The 12,272-nt window shown below is 38.4% G+C and overlaps 1 protein-coding gene across 2 annotated transcripts; it reads left to right on the forward strand.

Annotated features, from left to right (window-relative positions):
- The first annotated feature begins 321 nt into the window (after positions 1-321).
- LOC136383240 (myosin regulatory light polypeptide 9) lies at positions 322-9,184 on the forward strand. 2 transcript variants are annotated; one of them, XM_066352886.1, is made up of 4 exons: positions 322-475; positions 5,256-5,454; positions 5,956-6,117; positions 8,689-9,184. In XM_066352886.1, the coding sequence occupies exons 2-4, from the start codon at positions 5,271-5,273 to the stop codon at positions 8,859-8,861; spliced, it is 519 nt and encodes a 172-aa protein (XP_066208983.1). In that variant the 5' UTR covers positions 322-475; positions 5,256-5,270; the 3' UTR covers positions 8,862-9,184. The 2 variants fall into 2 exon arrangements, with proteins under 2 accessions (XP_066208983.1, XP_066208982.1); XM_066352885.1 differs by lacking the exon at positions 322-475 and adding an exon at positions 4,106-4,235.
- The last annotated feature ends 3,088 nt before the right edge of the window (positions 9,185-12,272 follow it).

A 12,272-nucleotide genomic window follows, 5' to 3' on the forward strand; every position in this document is an offset into this window, starting at 1 on the left:
CGCGCAGTCCTCTCCGCGATTTTCCTTACAAGGACTTGGACTGACAACCGCCCTGGCCGTTCCGTGCTAAAAGCCGAGAGGCAAACCCACAGGACAGACCCAACCATCTGCTCACAGGAAAGGGGGGAAGAAAAATATATATAAGAGTGGATACAGACAAGCACAAAAACTCAGATATCAAACCCAAAGAACCGCACACAGTGCTCTGTGTTCTAAGTCGTCGCTTTATAATTCTGCCCGTACACATGTTCAATATTGAGCCCTTGGAGCACAGTGGCAACTGCGCCCCCCGTCGCTTTTGCATTAAGTCAGATCCACTCCACTCCGTAGGCCGAGAATGGTGACTGGGCTCTCTTCCGGCTTAGCGAGGCCGGAAGTGTTGGGTGTTAGCGGCTGTGGATAGAGGGGGTGCTGATAGCCGGGGCGAGGGCGGCGAGAAGGGTCACTGAGGTTCGGATTCTCGCGGCTGTGCAGGGTGAGTGGCGCTCGAGTCTGGCGCGTGGGGACCATGCTGAGGACCCTTCTCCGCGGGGCAGCTGGGAGGGCAGCGGCGTACCTGGGCAGGTGTACTAGCCGCTTCCCCGGTTTCGAACCAAAGAGCTAGCTCCGGGATCGAGGACCGCGGCTTAGCGCGAACTTAGCTCTTTTGCCCACTTGAGGCTTGGGGAGTGTGGCTAAGCTGCCTGGCGCCGCGAACTTGGGCGACTGCCGGACCCGCGAAACCCGAGCTCGCAGCTCTGGACTCCGGGATTCTGTGTAGTTTCTAACCTAAACTTGCCGGTTTCAAGAGTTTGCGCAAAAACCGTAGCCGGTGTCCTCGCCCCGCCCACTGCTGCAGCTGTTGTTGCAGCTGTGGAGCTACGTTTACTAGGAAGAATGAACTCAAATTAGCTCCCTTAGCTCAGTATCCACTTCTGTAAGGAGAACTTAAAAAAAGAAAAAGAGGGGGGACAAAGGTTGGTGTAAAGTTTCGTTTGCGCCTTGAAGAAAATTCCAAAATATAACACGGTGTTCCTTTTGGGTAGAGACTTTGGATTAAGTCAGTTTGCCAGTGTTAACTTTGAAAGTAGTTGAGCATATGAAAACATATATCAGTTATTTACAGAACTTTGGAACAGAAATATGCGTTTTTATATCCAAAGGTGAAGAAAGTGAGTGTTAAAATTGCTGTTTAATTTTCTGGAAGGCTTTTGATAAAACTTCACCAGAAAAGCTTTTTATTTCCAAATGTGAGGCTTTACTGGCAAGTGAACCCTGACAACTAACTGCCTTTGTCAAGTGCTAAGAACTTTTTGGGTGTGGCAGTTAAGGAACTAACCGTACCTTCGACCGGAAGTTTGCACAGAAATTGAAAACTTGGTTTAGTTACAATGGAAGCACCAACCTGAAAATGTGCTTTTAAAAAACTGGTTGGCACCAAAAAATTTCCTGCACTTAGCTTGTAAAAAGTGCATTGGTTAAATGATTTGCTCTGGACTTGGGAGGCTGACCAAATACTAGGAAGTATTTTCTAGGATGCAAGTTTTTCCTTAAAGAATATATCGTATCTCCCACAAGACTGTCAATTTGGTAGTTATGCACGAAAAGTGTCTAGATTATTTTACATTTATATTACTACTTTAAAAGGGTTGGACTTCAGAATTCTACCTAGAGTAACCTAATGTAATATTAGTATGGGTTAATCCCATTTTATAAATCAAACCATGGTATCTAGAGATTCTGAAAAAATCTTTTGGTTGCCCTTGGTGTCTGGGAAATCCTAATCCTCTTTGAGGACTTGTGTTTTTCATTTCTCCTACCACTTTGTCTAGTCTAATACCTTCCTACACTTGATCTTAGCCAAAAGGCCGAGAAGCTATAGTCTAATACCTTCCTTACATGTATTTCTCCTTTTGTTATAACCCTAAATGGTTTTCTTTTTATTTAATCAAACGGAAATAAAATAAGACCACAAAGTCACTGTCACCAACACGACTTTAGATCTGTAAACTGAATCTCATTGACCCTGATGACGGTTTCATTCACTTTCTCATTCATCTGAAATCCTTATGTATTTTATATAAGCTTGCTCTGCAAACCACCCTGCTTTTAAGTTTCCTACAACACATACCCCTTCAAACCAAAGATCTTCCATTAAATGCTTGGAAAACAGACCCTAGACTTTTAAAATGAGTGAGGATCTGCATAATTTGGAAATCTTAGGTACCTACGTGGCAATCTTCCCATCCTAAACAAAGAATACTTACATTGATGTATGAAATATTTTTATTTTATTCCAGATTTCTAAATTTCTGTAAGAGTTATGCATTTGCTAAGGTCTTGTTAGATGGAGACAGTTACAGTCTTAATTGTTTGGGAAAAGTAAAAATGGTCAGAAAACCAGAGTCATAGCTAGGAATATGATGACAGTATCCTAAGTAATTTGCTTCTTGGCTCCCTCTCCACCAGTGTTTATTCCACCCCATACTTTTAGTTTGGTAGGAAAAAATAAACTACGCTTTTCCTGTTTTGGAACAACTGACTGTGAAAGTAAACTCCCTATCCCTGAAAAGCTCCATGTTTCGAGATAACACATAGAACAGAATCCAACCTCCTTGACAACTTAGTAACTTGCCCAATGTTACACTACCAATTTTTGGTAGTATTAAGACTAACATCTGAATCTCTTAATTTTTTTTTTAATCTTTTTTTTTTAATCTCTTAATTTTAAGGATGTCTTACAGCTTCTAAATGGAACAGGGTTTTTCAGGGTCTTTTTTTTTCTCCCTTTGAATCTTTCAGAAAGATTTTTCTGAACCCACAGTATTTGATAATCACGGACAACCTTCAAGTTATTTTTCATTATTGTCACACATTGTTTTGAGAGTCATACTTCTGGAATGAAAACTATGTGAATAAGTTTGAACCAATCATCTTATTTCTTTATAGTACCTCCCCAGTAATATTTTAGGCTCCCTGAAAATAGGCCACTGTTTTATATTTATTAATTCTTAGTTTTCAGCACTAGTGAGATTTGATAAACATTACTGCCATTAATGAATCATATTAAAGTTGATGATTAAGTATTGAATGAGCTAAAGAAAAGTTCTATGTAAGACCATGGTCTGTGCTGACCCCAAAACTTTCTAACTTAAAAATTTACAAATTAAAGAATGCATGATTAAAACAAAGACTGATAGGAAATACACCAGAATTCTCTCCATATATTACTCTATTACTCGAACTAAGCATTTAAAAAGGTATCTAAAGACCCCCACCATCAAATTAATAATAGGTTTTGCAGATTAAAAAAATCAGTTGTCAACCACTTGACTTATAAGTCTCATCAATTTCTTTGTTCATAAAATAACATTCTTGGATCATTAGAGGAAGACAATGTTGTCAAACAAAACAGACTATTTTTAAAGACATGCTTTGGTTTTCAATGACATGGCATGCCGAAAATAATAAAGAGATTTGGACTGGTAAATATGTGCCACTCATTTGGTGTCAACCACTTACCGGGAATAATACACTCCAAACTCCTCTAGTCTTTCCAACTACATTTAGAGTAGAGGGGAAAATTACAGCTGTATGTAGTTGAAATAATAATGAAATTCATTGCCTGTGAAAATATGCTTTCATGAATGGTTAAATTATGAAAGGCAGCCTTCAAAATGGTGATTAAAGAAAACTTGCAAATTAGGGAGGAGTATATATCAGAACTTCAGTGTCATTTAAGGTGTATTTTACCAATAGCAGATTCCAGTGTATCACCAAAGGGGTGCTATATTGGGTGAACTAGAATTTGTGACTTTTCTTTGTGGAATTTCCTACTAAAATCTAAGAACAGATTTAGCTGGAGGGAAAAACTAAGGCAGAACTTTTCTAATTATTTCCATAATTGAATTTAGTCTAAATGATGTGGTATAATCAAGGAAAAAAATGTAAGAAATAAATTTAAACTCATACAGAGTATTGTATTCTAAGGTCACTTTGCAGCGCCCAGATCTAGGTAGTGCTTCATTCTTTGCAATCCACAGACTTATTTTTAGACCAATGGCATACTGTTTTGCTACATCATAGCTAAATGTTGGTTCCAGAACGTAAGCTTTAAAATTGTTATCCTGGTCAGAGAATGAAATCAGTGGTGCCTATTTTAGACCTGCTTGGAAGAATATAACTCAATACAGTGTCTCAGTCTTGCTTGTTAGAGCTTTTTCAGACCCCTTTCACCACCTCAGCTCTAAAGGATGGTATGGTAAAACTTTTTTAATGGGATTTTTAACTCCAACTAAAATTTTGAAGTTTTTTTAAAGATTTAGTGTTGAAAGGAAAAATGCATTTTCATTTTAGGTATCAGACATTCTTTTTTACTTTTAACTTAAACTTTATAGGATAAATTTAGATTATTAGGAAGCAAAGCTAGTTCCCATAACCTCTTTAAATGTTTTCCAAACTTAAAAACTAAGTTAGCTTTAAAAACTATTGTGCTCTGATTTTTGTATATAGGACATAGTCATTTCAGGTGATTTATCTTGCCTCTCTGGAAAAAATTGATTTGGGTAGAGGGGAAATATCAGTAAAACTTAATTAGAGATTAATTAACTTAAGAGTTTTCTATACTTTTCAGTTATATACTTTGATTCCAGAGTGAAGGTACGCTTAAGAAATGCCAGCTAGAAGTGGGAAAATGATATTTGGCAGTAAAGATTAGGAGATGAAGATGACCTGTCCTATCAGTTAGTTGTCCTTCCTACTTTGTGTCCACTTTAAAACGGAATAGCTAATTTAGGCTAGGGCTGTAGAAGGGTAGACCTACTGAAGACGAATTAGTATTCCTTAATACTTTCAAAGCACTGAAGTATGGAACTGGATACTGCATTCTTTTGTTTCTAGTTTCTATATTGCTACTAAATTAGTAGATTTGGTTATCGGTCCTTACTAGGCTGTATAGCAGTACTGGGACATGCAATTTTGTTGATATTCTCTATGCTTTGAATTAATGTTGATTGTAGTTTGGAATTTAAAGTTAGTGATAGACTGTTGATTAAATGTCACAACTACTAAGAATGAGTGAATTCACAGCATGATTCTTGTTTTTTTCTTTGTAATTGGGGTCTATGAGTAATGGTATCAATTATTTGAGATATTTTTGCCAAGTGCTACTATCCTATTGAATAATTTTTAGACATATTTCTAAGTAGCTTAAACATATCAAGGTTGATTCAGTTTACCTTTTATTACTGTCTTCTTGTATTTCCCTTCCTAATTAGGATCTAACCACCACCATGTCGAGCAAAAGGGCAAAGACCAAGACCACCAAGAAGCGCCCCCAGCGCGCAACATCCAATGTGTTTGCCATGTTTGACCAGTCACAGATTCAGGAGTTTAAAGAGGCCTTCAACATGATTGATCAGAACAGAGATGGTTTCATCGACAAAGAAGATTTACATGATATGCTTGCCTCCCTGGGTAATGATTAGTTTTAATGTTAATATATTAGATAGAATTTTTATAATGCCTTTTTATGTTTATTTCTTAAGTCTTAAAGCTTAGTGAAACCAATGTAATGATGTTATAGTTTACTAAATAAGTTGCAAAGTCTAGAGCAGTGTCTCCCAAAGTGTGGTCCTTGGACCACCTGCAGATTTATAGCCAGGTCTCATGATTGGGCCAGGGCCCAACTGTGTGTGTGTGTGTGTGTGTGTGTGTGTGTGTGTGTGTGTGTGTGTGTGTTTATAAACACTGATCTTGATTATGGGAGTGGTATTATTCGTTTTGACATCCCAGTGGAATAGCACACAACTGTACTCTTAAGACAGTTCATTGAGAAGATGTTTTTCTTGTTTTGCTACCATAAATACAAACAGCAAACTGCATAAATGATGATCTTTCTTGTCAGAATGTTTACTATGATGAATAGTTGATGCATTTTGTGATGCAGTCAAAATTATGACCCTATTTTTTGTTTAGGAAAAAATCCAACGGATGAGTATCTAGATGCCATGATGAATGAGGCGCCAGGGCCCATAAATTTCACCATGTTCCTCACGATGTTTGGTGAGAAGTTAAATGGCACAGATCCAGAAGATGTCATCAGAAATGCTTTTGCTTGCTTTGATGAAGAAGCAACTGGTAATTACCAAATGATTTAATTTTTAGTTATGGTAACTAAAATATATAATAACTTGAAATATGATGACATAATACTCTCAGGTTTATACCATACCTGTTTGTTCACTGTTGTTGTTTTGGACAGGCTTCTCCTATGACATCATTCATTTCACTGCCTCTGCCCTTAAATATCTGATTTACACTTTAATAGGTGTATTTGAAAGTTCATTAGGAAACTTACACTCCACAGGGCTAGGCTCTCAGTAAACAGGTGCTGAATGTATAACTTAGGAGAGTGATCATGGTAAAGTGTAAATTGCTATAGATCATGATACCAGTACAGTCCTGTTTTTATCAGGTACTTCTCAGTTCTGAGATTGTTTAAATCTGGTGTCGGACTCTGGTTTCATATTCCTATCTGCATAATAGCTGTGTGATTTGGGCAAGTTACTCAACCTATCTAAATTTCTGTTTTCTTATTTGTAAAATGGACAAGAATATTACTTCCTAGGGTTGTGAGGATTAAATGAGGAAATGAGATAATAGCATATTGCCTGGCATAGAGTTAACTCAAAAAAACCCCCCAAAATTAACTACAGAAATGCCTGCTTCTTTGACAGAATGGTATATCAGAGAAAAGATACAGGGCACTTTATAAGGCAAGTTTTTTGAGCAGGAAGGTATGCCTTTTGGTTATACATTCCTTTACTAAGTAGGCCAAGCATTGTCTGGTAATGGAAGGATTCTCTCTCCAGTTTGACTTTCAAGGTTCCCTGTGATATGGCCTCTTTTGGTCTCAACTCTTGTATCATCTGTGTAACCTCCTTCCAGGTTTCCCTGTGTACTGTTCTAACTTACCTCCACCATTTCTGCCTCTGTGCCTTCCTCATCATACCGCTTTCTCCTTCCTCTTGAACTTGAATCTCTTAACATTATTTTCTTGAACGGCAGAGGAGACTGACTTTTTTATCCTCCTAAAGACACTTGTGTATTGGTTGAATATTTTTATTATGAGCAGCTGTTAGTTTTTGTGTGTGTGTGGTTTTTTTTTACTTATTATTAAGCTAGAGGAGGGGAGGCAGACAGACTCCTGCATGTGCCCCGACCAGGATCCACCTGGCAAGCCCACTAGGGGGTGACATTCTGCCTATCTGAGGCATTGCTCTGTTACTGAGCAACCGAGCTCTTCTTAGCACCTGAGGCAGAGGCCATGGAGCCATCCTCAGCGCCTGGGACTAACTTGCTCCATCCAGTCGAGCCATGGCTGTAGGAAGGGAAGAGAGAGAGAGAAGAAAGAGGGGGAGCGGTGGAGAAGCAGATGGGTGCTTCTTCTGTGTACCCTGACCGGGAATTAAACCCAGGACATCCAGAGGCCTTGCTGACACTCTACTACTGAGCCAACCGGCCAAGGCCATGTTAGTTTTTTTTAATGGAGGGTAATAAAACTATGAAAGAGTGAAAAATCATATCCATTCTTCAAACTACTTTTGTCATATTCTTTTTTTTTTTTAAATAAATTTTTATTAATTTTAATGGGTGACATCAATAAATCAGGGTACACACATTCAAAGAAAACATGTCCAGGCTACCCTGTCATTCAACTCTGCTGCATACCCATCACCCAAAGAGAGATTGTCCTCCATCACCTTCTATCTAGTTTTCTTTGTACCCCTCCCCCTCCCCCTCTCCCTCGTTCCCTCCCCTGCCCCCCGTAACCACCACACTCTTGTCCATGTCTCTTAGTCTCGTTTTTATGTCCCACCAATGTATGGAATCCTGCAGTTCTTGTTTTTTCCTGATTTACTTATTTCACTCCGTATAATGTTATCAAGATCCCACCATTTTCTTGTATAATTGTCATATTCTTTATAGAGCCTGGTCTGCATTTTCATACTATTTTCTGCTGCCCCTAGGAAAACTTAGTCTTTCCCTTATTTCCAACTCCAAACCATTTTATTTATCGCTCTCCTGGTACACACTGTGTCTGACCTTCTAATTGAGTTGTGTACTTATTCCCTATCATCACAGTCTTTCCTTGCTTCCATGGTAATGGCTGTGTCTTCATTGGCATTATATTTTCATCTTTGTAATGCCTTCTAGCACCTACCTCAGTCTTTTGCATAGTCAATAATTAGTTTATGTGATAGTTGAATGATTTGGCTGTATATAATGATTTATTTCTGTAAGCCAAAAGTCTAAGATTTAGGGGCACATTTCTTTAAAAATCTAGGGTCAGATTAGAAAAAACCCCACAGATCAAGAGTTTCTTATTCATGCTACTTTAAGGAACTATGAGGCTTAGATTCCTTAAGCATACTTTATTGTGGCATAGGGTTAGCACCTATTATCAAGAGATCAGGGGATGGGTGTGGGGGAAGGTTGATAGAGCAGAGTGGGTTAATACCTCTAAGCAACTAGACATTTTCTAGACAACTGCTGAGGCTGACTTAAGTAAGCATGTGGAGACCCCATAATTTATGTATTTGTATATTTATAGTTCTTAACATATAGAGCATGCTTAGTCAGGTGTAGATGCTGCTTGTAATTAATCAGAGTGGTATGTATTCTGAACCTCAGTTCTTTATGTTTTAGGCACCATTCAGGAAGATTACCTGAGAGAGCTGCTGACAACAATGGGAGATCGGTTTACAGACGAGGAAGTGGATGAGCTGTACAGAGAAGCACCTATTGACAAAAAGGGAAATTTCAATTACATTGAGTTCACGCGCATCCTTAAACATGGAGCAAAAGACAAAGATGACTGAAAAGAATTCCAAATTCCAGCCAAATGTTCCTTGTTGCCACTTTGGGTATTTCTGAGACTTCTCTTAGAGCCTATAGCATGCCCTAGCTTTACAGCTTTTGCCTTTCTTGTGGTATTTATTCTCAGCCATTTTGGGCATATGCATCTCTATAATCAGACTGGAAATGGGACTTTTTGTCATTTTCAAAGTATAAAATAGAGTAATTTAACTTACCAGCCTCCCTCCCCCAATAGCTGCAATCTATACAGAGTCTATATTTTTTCAGAGAAAGTTATTTACTCAATTTTTTCTGAATCATAATTAAACTTTATGATAAAAACTTGTTTAAAGTTTCTTTATTGGCCCTGGCCAGTTGGCTCAATGGTAGAGCATTGGCCCAGCATGTGAGTCCTGGGTTCAATTCCTGGTCAGGACACAGGAGAAGTGACCACCTACTTCACTCCTCCCCCTTCTCTCTCTTTCTCTCTCCCTCCTGCACCCCTCCCTCGCAGCCATGGCTCGATTGGTCGAGCAAGTTGGCCCCAGGCACTGAGGATGGCTCGGTAAACTCACCTCAGGCACTAAAATAGCTTGGTTGCCGAGCAATGGCCCAAGATGGGGAGAGCATTGCCCAGTAGGGGTGCTTGCCAGGTGGATCTCAGTCAGGTTGCATGTGGGAGTCTGTCTCTCTGCCTCTCAATTAAAAAAAATAACAACAAATAAAAACTTCTTTATTTACCAAAATTGGTTTTTATTAGTTTTAGTTGCATCTTCTGAAGAAAGGTAGATGAAGCAAATCTTAGAAAATGTAGCTGTTAAACCTTTCCCTTACTCCTCGTTTTCCTAACAGCCTTATCTCCTCTGCTATTCATCTTTCCCCTCTCAAATAACAGTTTTAACTGCCTTAATTATGGTTCCTGCACTTTGTCTTCCAATTTTAAAAAGAATTTCCTGTACAGTTTGCATATATATGACAGCTTTGGTAGCTTTAAATCCTTAAGTTTAACATGCCCGCCAACATCCCTTCTTGTCTTAAGCTTTTGTATATCTTGTCATTTAAAATTAGACCAGGCCACTGAGTTTTTAATTTGCCCTCCTTTTTAAAAACTATTTTAGACACAGAAGGTTCTGTGGAATGCTTCAACAAAAAAGACAGTTTTTTTGTGTTGTATATCAAAGTGTTGGAGATACATTATTTTTTATTATATAAAGTTTTTCTTTAACACAATAATCCCAATTGGAATACCATGTTTGTTTATGCAGAGATTCACCATGAGTCCATGTATGAATTCTGGACATTCCTGACCTGCTGCTCACAAACAAAACAGCTGAAGCTAAGTGCCCGGGAAAGTGAGAACATTATTTCAATCTTCAAAATAACTTCTGCTAGCCAGAAATACAGGACTATTTCACTGTTAATCAGGAAGTGGTTGACAATTTTATTTGCTTTGTACTTCAAAAATCTGAAAGATTAGTGAGTTTAAAAGTTGGAACATTGGTGGTGCAATGGATCAAATGTCGACCTGGAATGCTGAGGTTGCCGGTTCAAAACCCTGGGCTTGCCTTGCACTTAATGGGAGTTGTTGCTTCCTGTTCCTCCCCGCTTCTCTCTTTCTCTCTCCAAAATGAATTAAAAAAAAAAAAAGTTGGAACACTGGAGGGAAAGTTCACTGAAAATTGTTGACAATTAGCCTGTAAAGATGAGTAATTGACAATTACTCTAATAACATTTTATGCTACTTATTAAGCAGACTATCCTTGGACACAGTCTTTACCTCACTCAATTACTGATGCCTTCCATGTGAGCTAGATCTTTTAATCTTGTGAGGCCAGCTTTATAGCAATCGAAGGACCAGGACTAAAGCTGCTCTTGCCTGTTTCAAGTTTAGAATCTTAGAATCTGCTTTAACTCCTGAATTTCATTCAGTGATTTAAGCAAAGTACTTTTTTCAGGCTATATATAGCCAGGCTGCTAAAATCTTGTTGAACTAAATTTCCATTTCAACTGAAAAAAAGATCACTTCTACTTAACAGATTTGTAGTGAAGAACAAATAACATTGTTTTCAGTTAGGGAAAAAAATAGTCTTGTTTACTTAAAATGATCTCTGGCAGTATTTCCATTTCCATTTCAAATAACTGCTCAAAAGAACCAGCTCCCATTAGGAGCGGTGTAGTCTCCCCTGAATGAAATAAGTCGCCTAATTTAGTAATAGCCTCTTTGTAGTAAGTGGACTTCACTTAAGCAAAGATGGCTGCTAATAAAAACCTAAAGCATCTCCAACACTGGATTTGAATGAAAAACCAGTCTTTGTGATGGAAATCGTACTTGAAACAAACCGCTTCAAAAGTTCTGAGAAATCAACCTAATAGGTATGCACCTTCTAATGATCATATTGTCATTTGAACTCCAGATCCCAAATTTTACTTGATCAAGGAGCCCACAACTTGAGAGCAGGAATTGATGAATGCTACTGGAAAAAAGGAGATAAAAGCAAATTCTGAAAAGGAAAAGCAATGATTTTCTACAAAGGAGAGAAAGGACAGCAAAAGGTATAACGCCCAGACTTAGGGATGTGCATCAAGGTGTAAGAATCAGACAGAAGACAGTAAAAGAGCTTGGAGAATAGGTAGACCCATAAAATAGTATTATGGAAACCATAAATTAAAAATGCAGTTCCTCAGTTATATTAGACACATCTGAGAAAGATACGGCGTAAATAACCATTTCCCAAGTGCTAGATATTTAGATGCACAGCTTTTTGTTAATATTATTTTCTTTTATTTGGAGAGAAAAATACACATTGGAATTATTTTGAAGTTTTATGTAGTAGAACTTGCTGTGGTAATGGAAATGCTCTCTGTGTTGTCCATTAAGGATACTAGCCATATGTGGCTATTGGGTGTTCAAAATGTGTCTAATATAACAGGAACTGCATTTTTAATTTGTTGATTTGAGAGAGAGAGAGGAAGGGAAATAGACATCAATTAGTTCTACTTATTTATGCATTTATTGGTTGACTCCTGTATGTGTCCTGACCTGGGGTTCAAACCCACAATTTTGGCATATCAGGATGATGATATAACATAGATACTGAGCCAGGGCTCAAATGTTTAATTTAAGCAGCCACATGTGAAGCCTGACCAGGTGGTGATACAGTGGATAGTGATGGACTGGGACTCAGAGGACCCGGGTTCGAAACCCCCAGGTCACTGGCTCGGCTGTACCCTGTGGTCGAGGCACATATGAGAAAGCAATCAATGAACAACTAAGGTGCCCCAGTGAAGAATTGATGCCTCTCATCTCTCTCCCTGTCTGTTCCCACCTGTCTGTCTCTCTCGCTAAAAACAAAAAAACCCCAACCACATATGGTTAGTGACTATTGGAAAACAGTTCTTGAAACAAATACTGAGACCAAAGTCAAAAGACAGGC

Source organism: Saccopteryx leptura, chromosome 11, assembly GCF_036850995.1.
Source record: "Saccopteryx leptura isolate mSacLep1 chromosome 11, mSacLep1_pri_phased_curated, whole genome shotgun sequence".
Lineage (NCBI taxonomy): Eukaryota > Metazoa > Chordata > Mammalia > Chiroptera > Emballonuridae > Saccopteryx > Saccopteryx leptura.